General features: G+C 40.6%; 2 protein-coding genes across 6 annotated transcripts in view; one reads left to right on the forward strand and one right to left on the reverse strand.

Moving 5' to 3' along the window:
• Window positions 1–2526, reverse strand: part of tns2a (tensin 2a) — a 71474-nt gene extending 68948 nt beyond the window's left edge. For all 5 annotated transcript variants that reach the window (XM_074680790.1, XM_074680788.1, XM_074680789.1 and 2 more), the window contains exon 1: window positions 1773–2526. In XM_074680790.1, coding sequence (XP_074536891.1) covers window positions 1773–1901 — 129 coding nt within the window. In that variant the 5' untranslated portion in view covers window positions 1902–2526. The remainder of the gene's footprint in view (window positions 1–1772) is intronic.
• An 8603-nt stretch (window positions 2527–11129) lies between these two features.
• mad2l2 (mitotic arrest deficient 2 like 2) lies at window positions 11130–14720 on the forward strand. Its single transcript, XM_074681611.1, has 8 exons — window positions 11130–11486; window positions 12219–12337; window positions 12431–12502; window positions 12585–12685; window positions 12792–12886; window positions 12996–13069; window positions 13657–13749; window positions 13877–14720. Exons 1-8 carry the CDS (start codon window positions 11447–11449, stop codon window positions 13913–13915), a joined length of 633 nt encoding a protein of 210 aa, XP_074537712.1. The 5' UTR covers window positions 11130–11446; the 3' UTR covers window positions 13916–14720.
• Window positions 14721–15008: the final 288 nt, after the last annotated feature.

The raw sequence follows: 15008 nt of genomic DNA on the forward strand, positions 1-15008 counted from the left end.
GTCACTGAAACAGAAAATGAAGCAAATCGGGAATCGCGGCCATAATGGAAGTGGCAAGGGCTTTGTGTACAGTGTCCATCAGTCATGTGACCTAAGCTGTGACTCCAATTGGGCTAGCTTGCAATCTTAGCATCCTCTGAATGGTCGAGTTGGAAAAACATTCACCCCCTGTACATTGTGTGTCGATAGTAAACTTAGCAACTCAGACAGGAGACGTTTTTTGAACCAGGCTGTAAATAGGTTAAAATCTGCATATTCTGTGACCGGAGGTTGCCGCTCAGGTAGAAGCAAGGTTAATACACTCTGATGACCCAGAGCACACAGCATAGAGTCAGTAGCCTGTACAGCAGAAAGTTGAGAGTAGATAATCTGGAGTTGATAGTCTGAAGCATGTGACACAGAGCAGGTGGTACAAAGCAGAGAACCTAGTGTAGAAAAGTTTGGGCAGATAGCTTTAAGCTGACAGTATAGAGCATATAATCTAGAGTAGTTAACTAAGAGCAGGTAGTCTATGAATAATCATGAGTAAATAGCCCAGAGTATAGAGCCAAGATAAGCTAGCCAGAGACAGGGAGTCAAGAGCAGATAGTGTAGAGCAAATAGCTTAGAGCAGGTAACCAAGAGTAGATAGTTAAGATTAAGTGGCCCAGAGCAGATATCCTAGAGCAAATAGTCTAGAGCAGGTATTCTACAGGAGATGGCTCAGAGCTGATAGCCTAGAGTACACTGTCTATTGTAGAAAGCTTGGAGTAGATAGCCTAGAGCAGACCTCTCAGGGGTAGATAGCCTAGAACAGACAGTCTACAGAAGATAGTATGGCGTAGACAGCCTAGAGCAGATAGCTAGTCCATCACATAGAGGAGGCAGTCAAGAGCAGATAGTCAAGAGTAGTTAGCCTAGAGGAGATAGCCTTGTGAGAAACCCTTGGGCACATGGCCTAGAACAGAAAGATACAATTATAAAGCCTAGAACAGGTAGCCCAGAGAAAAGTGAGGTGCAAGCTGAAGGTTATTTACATCCAAGTGACATTAAATCAGTGGTTTTATCAGCCTTTAAATTATTGATTTGAAAATCAGGAAAGACTGTTTACATTTTTTTGCACTTTTGCTTTACATCTCTTTGAGAATGCTGCCTCCAAGAAAGTATCTAGTGCTTTTTAAACGCACTTTGTAAATTTGCACGGTGGAAACAACACAATCACTACCTGGACTTTGTTCATAGACAACAGTAAAAAGGTAATTATTTCAGTAGGAGGTTAATACAAAATCTACTGCTAGCTGTTTTGGTTTATATACAACTATAAAACTGAAACAGTACTCTATTCACCACTGGCACACTGTGGATAACAAGATTTCCTATTCTGAAGGAAAAAGGCATTATGCTGTCAATAAAGATTTTACTGATGGATTTGGCAGGCTAACATTCGATTATGTAATTTGGTTCACATAATGGTTCTAATTCAACATATTTGCTGTTGTAAATCTGCTACACGTGAAAGCACTGTAGGAAAACAGCGCTTCCCAAAGACCTGTAAACAGACTTCAACATGAAAACGGAAGAAGTTTCAAATTAACCCTTTGATTACTTATTTATAAGATCAATAACTAAAAGAAATCAGGACCTCATAATAGAAGGCAGAAACTTTTAAAGTTCCTCTTCATGGGCAATCCTCATGCAAAGAGAATGCATTAAACACAGACATGTCTGCCCACCACAGTGAACATGTTTGTCTATAGTTTCATGCATCACATGAACACTTCATGCACTCTCACCTTTGTCAGCCTCATCCTGCCGCTCTCACTCCTCTCCAGGCTTCTTGTCTTCAAAGACGAACTCCTGACCACCGGCACCGGCAGCACCTCTTCCTCCCCACACCAGTCCGAACTCAGGACACAACCCATATAGCCGGACAGGTCCTGAACCCTGGGACTCTTTTCCTCCTCTCTCCCGCTCGGTCCTCCCTCCTCCTCTCTCCCTCTCAGTCCTCTAAACTGTCTCCAGCTCGTTCTCCTGGGCAGCTGTTTTTGTCAGCTGGAAAGGAGGAGAGGGAGGCCCTTCCCCTTTTCCTGGCTCTCGTTCAGTCCGGTTACAGGGACAGAAGGAAGGATACACTCTGCATGCTTGCTCTGCCCCCCCTCTCCCTGCTACATACACCCTTTAAAAACACCTCTCTCTCCAAGTCAGCCCCGTCACATGTGGGCTCCCCATGTTTCTGCCTCCACCCCTTCCTTTGTTTCTCCCTGCAGACACCCAAACTTTCTTAGGCTCTCCACTTTATTTCTTCTTGCATTAACTTTGAATCTGATGCTCTTTACATCCCTGTCTCCTCAGCTGCATAAAGATTCCCCTCATCCTCCTGTTAGGCTTCCATTCCTTTTGTCTTCACCATTTTCCTCCTTTCCTTCTTCTTTCCATCTCAAGAACACATCTGTCCTGCCCTCCTGCTCCCTCTCCTGCTACTGCTCCTCCACCTCTCGCCTCACTCTCATATACAATCACCTCTCTGTTCTCACCCCCACCCTGTCTCCTCCTCGACTGTTTCCTGCTCCCAGATACAGGCCGTCTCTCCTCTGCTGGGGGAAACACATGGCTGATATTGTCTAGAGAACAACCAAGAAATCCAAACAGTGACGGCAGCTGAAGGGATGCAGGGCGAAGCAGTGATTCAGAGAGGACTGAGCCTGAGTCTTCCCTTGTTTACAATGCAAAAGCCTGTTGGTTGCATTCAGGGAAACAAGCTCTCTTTCACAGCAGAATCCTTACCTAACATTGGACAAAGGATGAGAGAAGCAAAATGTAGGAATGTCAAATGGATTCTTGATTTCTGCCTGGATGTTGAAGCACAAAGATGCCCTGTATGTTTTTAATATTGTGTAACAAAGTGTGAAAATATTAGCCTTCCTCGTGTTTCTATTCCTCACAGCCTCTTTGCTGTTGTTTATTTCTTTTCCTTCAAGTGTTTTGGCTGCAACGCAAGAGCTCACAGGGCTTGGACGAGTGAGACTGTACCCCTTAAAAGGCAAATTCTTGATGTGCCTCCAAAAGCCCCCTCCCCTTTTTTTGTTTTTACCCTCCACATTCCCCCTTTCTTCTCATGTCTTTTTTCTTTTCTTTTTCTCTCCCGCCTTTATTTTCTCTCCAGACATAAAAACAGGCACAAGGCGCTCATGTTGTTGCAGGCATACTGCCCCAGACTAGCCTTCCAGGTGTCCTTCCTTTCCATCTCCTGGAACCTACCATCCATCCATCCATCCCTCCATCCCCCACTTCCCGTTCTCTTAGGCTCTCTTCTAGTCGACCCTCTTTGCCTGTTCCCTCCCCTCCATGTATACCTCTCAGCAAAGACTCAGACATGAGCTCAGGCTGCAGACAGTGTTTACAACGAGCCCCCCTCCTGCTTTTACATGCCGTGAAATTAACTCCTTCTAATCAAGTCCTGCCGTGCTCAAGCAAGCTCTCAAAAGCAGGGTGAAAAAAGCACAAAAAGGTGATATTTGATTAAGATATGCAAACTTGTCTTGTAAAGAACAGGAAATGTCAACTGCAAAATCTTTTGAACAAGTAAACATAAACACAGAAGTCTATAAATGTTTCCATCCTGACTAAACACAAGAACAAATGTCCTGCTTTGCTTAGACTCAGCCTCTGCAGTTGCCAATGTTTTAAAACAAAAGTGACATGTTCAGTGAATATATTTTTTAAATGAGTAGGTGGTGAATGGGCTGTTCTAATTTGCAATTTCTCTAGTCTTCTGCACCAATCAAAACACTTTTTCCACCCTGTCATCACACCACATTTGCGCTGATGGTAGAGGCTGCTTTCTAAAGTATTTGACAGCGCTGACTTCCACTATTCACACACTTTTGGTTGCACCACTGGGAGCAATTTAGGGTTCAGTGTCTTGCCCAAGGACACTTCAGCATGTGGGCTGTGGGAGCTTGGATCAAACCACCAACCCTCAGATCGAGAGACATCCCACTCCACCACTGAGCCACCACCGCCAGCAGCAAAACTGAACCAAAAACAAGTGCATTTTTCTAGAGGGAGGTAAGTGTTGAAGTTATGTTCTCAGTTTGTAAAAGTATGTGCATAAATACTGCAGAGTCTGAAGAGGACTTTAAAACAATCATACACACAGAAGAGGGGAACAACATGCTATGCAGTGAGTGTGAGTGTTTATTACCTTTTTTTCATTTCAGGGCACACAAATGAAAGCACAAGACAGGGAAATACAACTCTGATGACCAAATTCATACCCTGGCTCTGCTGACCCAATATGTCGGCGACTATCAAGACACTGTTTTGGATTCATTTCTTACAGGAGGAGATGAAGTACTGTATTAACAGCCAGTGGTCTACATACACATGGTTGTTGTTTGGTAAGAATTTGATGACAAAACTTCGAACATTTAGTCACATTCTGTTCCTTACAGAGCATTGTTGATCTTTTTATTATCTTGCTAAATCTGGTCAAATTTTTTATACCAGTTATAAAGTTGCAGGATTTTTCATCTTGCACTGCTGGATCTTAAAAAGATTCTAAGTAGAGTTTCAAAATACAAAAAGAAGAAATGGGAGTGAGTCAAAAGAAATGAGTAAGCAATTCACTTAAAACAATTAAACCGTTCATCAGCTGATTAAAAAGTTTAAGACCACAGTCTTTCAATGACAAAACCTGTACAAACATGAGGATTCTGTGTGATTTTCTGTCAGGTATTTACTCTGGCATTACCTCTTGATGGAAAAGGTTAAAAATCTCTCTCTTTGAACGTGGTCTGAGTGTTGAGCTGCATAAGCAAAGCCTCTCACACAGGCCATCACTGCTGAGGTTGGACACAGTGAGACAGTCATTTTGAATTTCTTAGAAGATCCTGACAGTTATGGGACAAAAATGTGAAGCACTAGACCCCCCAAAATTTCACCCATATGGAGCTGGAGCATCCAACTGGCTGTTCATTAAGACATGGGCCGATCCTCAACCCAAATTAAAGTCGCTACAAGTTCCGACTTCAGCCAAATAAGCAAGAGACGGCATCTTTGACAGAAGAACAAAAAGTCTCCAAAGGCCTCGTCTCCTGTAATGTAAAAAAAATCCCCTTTTAAACTTTGCAAGAAAGCACCAAACATGGGACATTGCAAGGTGGAAGACGGTTTAATTCTCTGATGAGGCAAAAATGTAACTTTGAGGGTCTGGATAGCTGCAACATTACAGACATGACAAGAAGACCCACTTGATATGTTTTCTACGTGGCACAGTGGAAGGGGTGACACCATGATCCTTTAGTGGAACAGTGGGGCTTCAGGTTGGTCAGGGACGTCAAATAGCGGTTGGCTCAGTGGGGAGGTTGCAGGGGGGCCTCCTTCATGACTGAGGGCCCTGGTCTGTGTGGTAATGACTGGGTTTTTCAGCAGGTCAACATTGCAGTTCACAATACCTGGCTGACAAAGGACTTCTTCCAGAGGATTAGGTCACTCTCTTGGACCATCCTGTGTGTTTCCCTGATCTTAGGGCGCGGCCACACTGGCCATCCAAACCATTCCATGCTCAAGCACGATTGCCCCCCTGCAGAGCTCTTCCCTAGCTGGAGAGTACGGCCAGCGGTCACACTACCTCTATATGAACCAGACTTTAGTGGGTATCACACACGCTCATGGCTCGCCTACGTCATCGTGACGTGTCTGTTTACATGAAGCGCAATTACATAAGAGTCAGCATAATGAGTCACAGAGAGCTACTGCTACAACTTTAGAGACTTTCAGACTTACGGTAAGTCATTTTGGTCCAACACAGCCCTCTGACACTCCACTCCTGTTTAAAATGATTGTAGAGAGATGCACTCGCGGTGATCTTACATCATAGATCACACGCGCTGTCCGCATGCTTGTACTTGTGCATCAAGTAAACCGTGCCGAATCCAACCTCTCCGAAGCGTGCCAAAGCAGAGAAGTGAATCGCACTCAAGCATCGCACGTTTGCAGTCACACTGGCCTTTCAAATTGTGCTTTAGGGCTCAAGTGTGCTTCAGCATGGCACGGTTTGCCAGTGTGACCGGGTCCTAAATCACACTGAGAACATTTGAGGATGGATGGCGAGGGAAGTCTACAGAAATGGACGTCAGTTCCAGACAGTGGATGCTCTCCCTGAAGCCATCTTCACCACTTGCATCAATGTTCCCACGAGCTTCCTGGAAACATTCGCATCAAGCATACTGAAGCAATTTTTTGAAGTGAACAACAAGAACAGTAGAGATACTCATTACTGAGTCCTTTTGTGAAAATTTTATCTCTGTTTTATGGTTTGATTATTATTATTATTTTTACATTTTTCTTTTCTTTCTTTTTTGAGCTATGGTCTTAAACTTTTGATCTACTGATGATATTCTGATTTCAATTCAGTTGTTTTCTTTAAATTACTTATTCTTTTTTTGTCTCACTCCCCTTTCTTCTTTTTGCATTTTAAAACTCTACTCAGAATGGTCTTTAGATCCAAGTGTGAATGAAATTTATACAGTTTTACAAGAGGTCTTGAAATTTTGATCAGGTGTATGTTTCCAAGCATCAATTTCTTCAGAAGAAAAAACCCTTGGTAATGACTAAGATTTGCTCCTCAAGTTAACTGGGAACAAATATAGAACTAAAAGTTAAAGACATACTGCTAGTGATTGAGACAAATTGCAAAGACAAACAGATTTGCAGAACAAGCTTTTACGGTTAATTTCAACTCCAATACAAAGATCTGACTCTAACCTGAAAAGATATGGTCCCAAAGGAGACTACAAGCACAATAACAGTCTTCAGCACTCTGATGTGGCTACCTTCTGTTGCAGCATACTTGGCTCTTGTTGGAGTCTTGGCAGAAACAACTTTCTTTCTGGATCAGAAGATTAATGACAGATCTCTGGGAGAGGGAGTTTCTGATAAGGAGGATAGTAAGGAGAGAAAGGAGAAAAGGATCCTCATGGAGTTTATAAAGACGAGATATACAAAGCCCAAATAAGGAGCGACAGCAGAAAAAAGAAGAGATTGTAATCTGAAGAAACAAACACTGAAGAAACAAAGGAGTACAGATATAGACACAGTGGTGATGATGTCAGGGATGATGTTATGTGAGCCTTGCTTCATGTCAGAGTGACTTCTGACCAAGGATTTAGTTCACGTCTCCGCTTGGGGACTTTCATCATCCTCAGAGGTCCTTCCCTATAAGCTGTAAAATAGACGTATCATACCCATATGCAAAACATTCCTCTCTGACCCTCTCTTTGGCCCCTTTGCTGCATCCAAGAATCTGTTTTTGTGGGTCAGTCTTAAACCACATTCACCATAAATTCACATTTGTTTGGCCACAACTTGAGGACATTGATGCCAAGGGTGTGTGCAGTGGTTTGACTCACCAGTCAACAAGTATGAGAGCAACAGGGTCGAAAGGGCAGAGCAACTATTTCAGCATCTCATAAAGCGATACTGAACACTGACGCTACAAGAGAGGTGTGCTTTATCAGGGTCAGTCTGCCCCCTTGTGGACACATGGAACTCCATGGGGGATTTAATTTTTAAGGTGGTTGGTATTCTTTTCTTTTTCTGATAGTGCAGTTTGCAGCTGTCCTAGGACTCAGTGCAACCTGAAGTTCTGTATTTGGCAGTCATATTAAGATTTTTGAGCTCAATAGGACAGGACAAGGGATGGAATAAGGAGCTAGGAAGGGAGAGTAGGAATTGTCATGCAGTAAAAAGTCACAGGTTGGAACAGAACCTGTGCCTCACATGGAGAAGAACAAAAAAGATCCCTGAAAGATACAATTTTGGTTTAAACTGTTTCTATGGGATTTTTGTATAAGAAAACCATTATAGGATAAACTAGAAGAGCAACTTCTGAAGAAGTTGTACTGTGAATGCAAAAGGCTGAAGCAGCTTGTGCTTAACTATTAATGCAGAATGTTGAAGATGTTGAATGACTGAAGTCATGTCCAAACATGGTTGAATTATGAAATGTGACCAGGGAAGCAAGATAAAAAAGAGTGATCCTTTAATGATCTCTGAAAAAAAAAAGTCCTCAAGATTGAACACATTAGGCAATGGAGGAGTAGCTTGGTTTTGCCTGACAGTTTGAACCAGACTTTCAGATCAGGTCTTTGTTAAGAGTCAAATGGGACATTCAGATCAGGTCAAGATTATGCTCAAACCAAACGTTTGGGTCAGGTTCAGATTAGGTTTGAAATAGACGTTTCGATCAGGTCAGGATTAGGTTTGAACCAGACTTTCAGATCAGGTCCTTGTTAGAGCCGATTGGGACATTTAGAACAGGTCTCAACAAGGTTCAAACCATAAACCGGATCAGGTTCGGATTAGGTTCGAACTGGACATTTGGATAAGTCATGATCAGAGTCAAATTGGGCGTCCAGATAAGGTTTCAACTGGACAGTTTGAAAATGTCTGGATTAGGGCCAGGTTAGGTTTAAACTGGGTGTTTGTCTCAGGTCTGGATTATGTTTGAACCAGACGCTCAGATAGGGTTTGGATTAAGTTTGAACTTCATGTTCTGATCAGTTCTCGATTAGGTTTGAACCGGAAGTTTGGATCAGGTCTGGATTAGGTTTCACCAAATGATGTGTATAAATTACAAAAGGACTGAAAGGGGAAAACAAAAGGCCAAAAAAGCCATTTAAAAAAACAAAAGGCACAAAAAAAAAACATTTGGAATTTTTGGGGGTCAATCCATATTTGCAGCTGCCTATGAAACAGATGTGAAAAAGTCAAAGCACATTGAATGCCTGCTGCATTTACAGCAACTAGTCTTTCATAAGTGTCATATTCAGTACACCAAGTTCTTAAACTGAGAGTTAAATCCTGATATTCAAAGATTCAAAGGGATTTAGGGAATACTAAATCTGCGGAATTACTGAAACAATAAAAAGTTATGGGTTCAAGTCAGACAGGATGGAAATATCACACCTGAGTTGTTTTCTATGGCACACAGCCCTGTCAGTGCAACACTATTAAAAAGGAAAGAACAAGAACATTGTTCATGATAATTGGAGGGAAAAGTACACCATGCCAGCTTCAAAATGAAGGAGAGCTATCTAAGAGCCAAAGAAGAACTGCACTGGCAAAATTTAAACTATATTGTATGCAGTTTTGATTTCTTTTATATGGGTGAACTTTACACCAGCAAGGTCAGGAATATTTATCTTCCTTTTATTTGACGTCAGCTTTGACACAAACACACAGAGAAACAAAAGCCGGAAGCCTGGGTCTGAACACTTTCGAGCTTAGTCAGCTTGGAAATATGGAAGGAAACTGGATTAAAAATAAAGCAAGGATCCAAATGTGTCATATCCTCATCATGACTCACCACTGCTACGTAAATCATCGGGTACCCTGCATGTAGGAGGCCAAATAAGAGCTTCCTTACAGTAAAAAAAATATATCTCAGTGCATAGTTTTCTGTTATTTTTGATTGCTTATTTTTTACTCAACTGTCTTGATAGGATGAGAACTGCTTTTGTTTTTGATAAGCTTCTTTGCCATCTCTGGGCTGGCTCCTTATTCTCATTTAAGGAATTAGGAAACTAAAAGATGTGGTTACCTAACTGCATGAAATGAACAGAAAGTCAAACAGATTTCTGCCACCAAATAAACATTAAACATGCTGAAAGGAAAAACTAAGTCAAACTCACATCTTTATTTCTTTTATGAGAAAAAGAAAAACAGCATAGTTTCAACTGAAATGTAGTTTTCCCGCAAGGATTTGTTAAGTATTTCTGGTCCTGATTTTGATTTATAAGAACAGTACACAAAGAACAATGATGTAAAAGTAGAAATCCCAGGGGTTACATTACCAAATCATATTAAGCTCAATTTGGGGTTTTATTTTTGTTGTACAGCGCACAATAACTGCATATGATAATATAACCAAAACATGTAAATCGAGAAACACTCGTCAAAATAGGTGAGACTGCACTGTAAGGACACATTCTTAAATTTCTATTGGGCAAGTTTTGACATCCCAGTGTTCTACATGTACATGTGTAGGGGAGAGTGGGGTACTTTTTCTTTTTTTTTCTTTTACTAATGCTGTCCTCACTGCAAGGGGAAGTGATACAGAAATAAAATAAAGCCGTCCAACTTGATTTTGGTAATGCTAAGACTGCATCCATTACAATAGGCAATAAAAACATGACTTTGGTCTTTTGGCTCAACTTGCCCAAGCTTAGGGGTTAGTCAGTGGGTAAATTGAGCCATCTGTGGGTAAACTGACCGGTTAACTTTTTCCAGTTTGAACCTGAGCATCATTTTTAAATTATCCTCAAGGAAACTTTAAACAATATATTTAACAAATCCAATACAAGTTATTGTTCAGAATATTTTAGTACAAATGGTAAAACAACTAAACCATTACTGTGGTCTACAGAGTAAAAAGAATGCACTGAACTCACCAAAAAAAGGCTACAGAGTTGTGAGAGGGGAATACAAAGACAAAAACAAACTCAATTCTGTAACTTAATTCAAATGTGTGGAGCATGAATGCGGCTTGAGTTTTGATACTCAATTAGGCCTTCTTTCATACCCAACACCTAACTACTCCACATTCCACCCCTCAAATCACCCCTTAAAGTTGCAGGGGAATATGCAGTGCTGTTCATCTGAGCAGACCTTCCAGCCTCCTTGAGGTTGAGGTAGCTTCTTCAAGCTTCTTCAGTACATCACTTTGTAGGAAAATTGCCAAATCATCTTCCTTGAATGTGAAAGTGGGTTTCTCTTTGGTACTGCTCCCTCAGATTCTTGTGAGAAATCATACACCCACTTGGACCAACCAAGCCAATGTAATGGTAGCTCCTGTGTTTGGCTGCAAAGTTAACTTTGACCAAGTCACCAACTATCAGGTATGAGCTTTCTGGTTTGCTTCTCTCATCCTCAGGCCTCAATTTACCTCATCCAACATTTTTTCAGCCTTTGGTTAACCACATCCACCTCAAAGTTTTATAAGGTTCATTGGTTGTAAATGAAAACTCTAAATATTTATCAGTTACTGAAAAAAAAAACAAAAAACATTTCAATTAACTTTCACACGGCCCAACCTACCGTCCCATACTCCTCTCCTGCGCTCGTCAAGCAACGTCATCACTAATGGACTACAAGCAGCTTGTAAATACAACACTGACGTCATTTTCATGCGCACTTACTGTTTTGGATCGTCTTGGGTCGTGGAAGAAAATCCGCGTTTCGAGACTTAAAAAATATAACTCAGTCCGCTTTGTTCTTTCTCTAGAAACTCTTTGTGAAATTAACAACATACGTCGCCTCCCCCATGAAATGACGCCCTGAAGCTGGGCAGAAGAAGATCTAGTAACTCCAAACAGTCTCTGCCAGAACAAGTGATCGCTCGAGCCAACGCTAGCTGGCCCAAATAACATAAAGTTATTTGAAGAGAGAGAAGAGAAGATAAAATATGACAACTCTAACAAGGCAAGACCTGAATTTTGGACAAGGTAAGATAACTAGTCCAACCGACGACAAAAGACGAGAGCCTAACCATTAACCTGAATAAATACAGTTGATGGGGTTTTATGCTTTGTATGATCAGTTATTATCATATGTAGGTCCATCCTGTTTTTTCTAAATGCTGGTGGATTTTAACTAAAGATTTAGAAAAAGTTTTTCGTGCTTCTATTCTTCTCGTTTCGGCCACAGCGATTCGCTTTAGACCTGTCCTAATAAGAGTGTCACCCACTGGCTTCAAGTGGTTCAAAACGCAGCAGCTCGACTTGTAACTTGAACCAAAAAATATGGCCCATCTCCTCAAATTCCTCAAAATATTTCTGAGCTTTTATTTAATCCCTGAGATCCTCTGGCAGTGCTTTGCTGGCCGTCAAAGGTGAAAACTAAAAACTAAAGGTGTCAGGGCTTTTGTTGTTAAAACATTTAGACTATAGAACAACCTACCAGAAGAGATCTGACTTTTACAGTTACACACACACACACACACACACACACACACACACACACACACATAAAATATTTTATCGAAGCATTTTATTTAATGTATAGAAAAGTGCCACACAAACATAAACATCATCATCATCATCAGCAGCAGCAGCAGCTTGTTATAATCCCACTATTTATTTATGAATGAAATACTATCTTTACACCTGATTGTGGAAAATTGGTGTTTTGTTGTGTTTTTGTCTTTATATAAGAACAAGTTGATTTCTCTTCTCTAGTGGTTGCAGACATCCTGTGTGAGTTCCTGGAGGTCGCCATCCACCTGATCCTGTATGTTCGAGAGGTTTATCCTTCTGGAATATTCCAGAAGAGGAAGAAATACAATGTACCTGTGCAGGTAAAGATATGTGATGGATGTATGCCCACAGATTTGTTAGGTTTCCTCATTTTTATACGCAATGATTGTCATTTGCTGTGGATATTTTTTCAGATGTCATGTCACCCCGAGCTCAATCAGTATATCCAAGATACCCTTCATTGTATAAAGCCACTCATTGAGAAGGTAAGACACGATTGAAAATGCTGAAGTGATTTAAGGACATGTGTTTCACCTCTCATTAATGAAATCTCTCTTTACCTCCCAGAATGATGCAGAAAAGGTGGTTGTGGTCATCATGGACAAAGAGCATCATCCAGTGGAGAGATTTGTGTTTGAGATTTCCCAACCTACTCTGCTGTCCATCAGGTTTCTCTCTTTTAATTCTATGAACAAGTGTACACAACATGCATATTTTGTGAAACGTTTTCAGAGCCCTCATGGTCACTATCTGCGTGTCATTTTGTTTTTCCAGCTCAGACACTTTACTGTCACATGTCGAGCAGCTCCTGAGGGCATTCATCTTGAAGATCAGTGTGTGTGATGCTGTTTTAAATACTAACCCACCAGGTATTTTCAACAATGATAACACATAAGTTTAGAAGACATGTGGTTCCCCTGTTGTATCCTTTTAAATTCCTAAACTAGTCACAAGTAGATTGTTATTTCTTTGTTCCAGGGTGTTCATTTTCAGTATTAGTACACACTAGAGATGCTGCAACACGTAACATGGAGAAGGTTCAAGTTATAAAGGTGAGTTTTTTAAATCACTGTAAAGCCCAAACAGTCTGTATGTTTACATGCAGCTTCAGAAATCGGGCTATGAGTTTAGTCAGCGCAAGATTAGACTATTAGGATGCATGTAAACAGCTTTGTCGTACAGAGATAGGACTAAGAATAGTTTGATTGAAACACAGAGATAATGTGAATGCTTTTGGATTGTGGTTGGATTTGGCACTTAGCAGGTCTCAATACACCTTGGCGTTCAGCTAGAAGATGAAGTAGGTGGCCATGATAAAAAGTACTTTCTTAAAAAAATAAAGAGTTACAGCTGTATCCACCTCCGCCTTCCTCGTCAGAATGTTGTTTCCTCTTCGAGTGACCTGAAAAAAGTTTGATAGGCATGCAGCTTCGCTTTCAATAAAACACACGCCACTGCCTGTTAAAGCAGAGTGAGATGTTCTCGGCCAGAAGTCCAATTCTCTTTTCTGCATGTTTACATAGAAAAGACTAGATCCCCCGCTGTGACTTCATGATTGTGCCTGTAAACATACTGAGTATGTAAATGCTTAATCACTAAATGCATGTGTTGGGTAACATTTGTGCATTTCCCATCTCAGGATTTTCCCTGGATAGTTGCTGATGAGCAGGAGGTCCACATGCAGGAACCTCGGCTCATTCCACTGAAGACCATGACATCTGACATAGTCAAGGTGAGTAGAAATATCTCAGCTTCTGTTTCAAGAAAAAACCATAGACTTACAAATTTAAAAACCAGGGTTTCAGTCTTCTCATAAATCAACATGTTGACATGTATTTGTTGTCCTATGTCTTGTACAGATGCAGCTCTACGTAGAAGAAAGAGCCCAGAAGACATAGGTCCTCACTCAGCAGATGCACATTGGTGCCGAACTGTATTATATGATCTGCAACACACCACAAGTCTGAACTGTAACACTGCCTATTTGAGCAGGGAAAGTCAGAAGAAGGCATGAGCTTCTGATAAACACATGATATCAGACAGAAATTGATGCTGAATGTGTTATTGAGGTGTGTACATAATGTCGCAGCCAGTGCATACTGGACTGATTGTTTGTGCTGATTCGTTGAGAATCAGATCTGATCCAGACCGTCAGCTGCCTGCCAGTGATCAATCACATGATGCTCTCGTAAACATGGATGCTGTTTTTGTTCTATTGCCAGGTTTCTTATTCTTTTCACTGGAGATCTGTAGGTGCAACAAGTCGATCAAGATGAAATTGTTGCACTCTGTCATTTAAACCCCTGGGAAAAAATAGAAAATATCACTTTAATAGCATGACTAGAAAACTCAAGTCTAACACCAGCACACGCTATCAACCTCTAGTTTAATGTATTAATCTTACTAAATGTATCTAAACTGCAAAGTTTATGTATGTATGTCTTTATAGATAATGTTTTTTGTTATTTCTGTTATCATTATTTCTCAATGATGATGGTGGTCATCCTTATTTGAAATTATAAGGATCTTGTGTGTTTTCTTGTACATGTCCATCCGGTGGTGACGCTCTCTGTCATTGTGAAGTGACTAACTCTTGTCTTAATGTTGTGAGAAAGGAACAGTTTGACTTTTACAGCTGATGTGTTTTTGGTTTTATATTTAAGAAATTGTTTAATGGCAATAAAATACTTTTTCAAAGCAAAAGCATTAGAGATATTTGGCTCTGTACAGCATGTGTTAGAGTGGATTATCTGTAGAATGATGCCGATAATTAGTTCAACTGTTTCTCCTCCAGGGAAGGCCACTGTAGATTTGTGTTTTATACAGTGGTGATTCTTATACATCTGAAGTAATTTTGTTGCTGCCGTCATCACTGGCCAGACTGACAGAATGTGCTGAATATATATATATATATATATATATATATATATATATATATATATATATATATATATATATATATATATATATATAATATATAATATATTGATA

Source organism: Halichoeres trimaculatus, unplaced genomic scaffold (genome assembly GCF_033239565.1).
Source record: "Halichoeres trimaculatus isolate MK-OKI-2021-1 unplaced genomic scaffold, fHalTri1.1 fHalTri1_scaffold_11, whole genome shotgun sequence".
Lineage (NCBI taxonomy): Eukaryota > Metazoa > Chordata > Actinopteri > Labriformes > Labridae > Halichoeres > Halichoeres trimaculatus.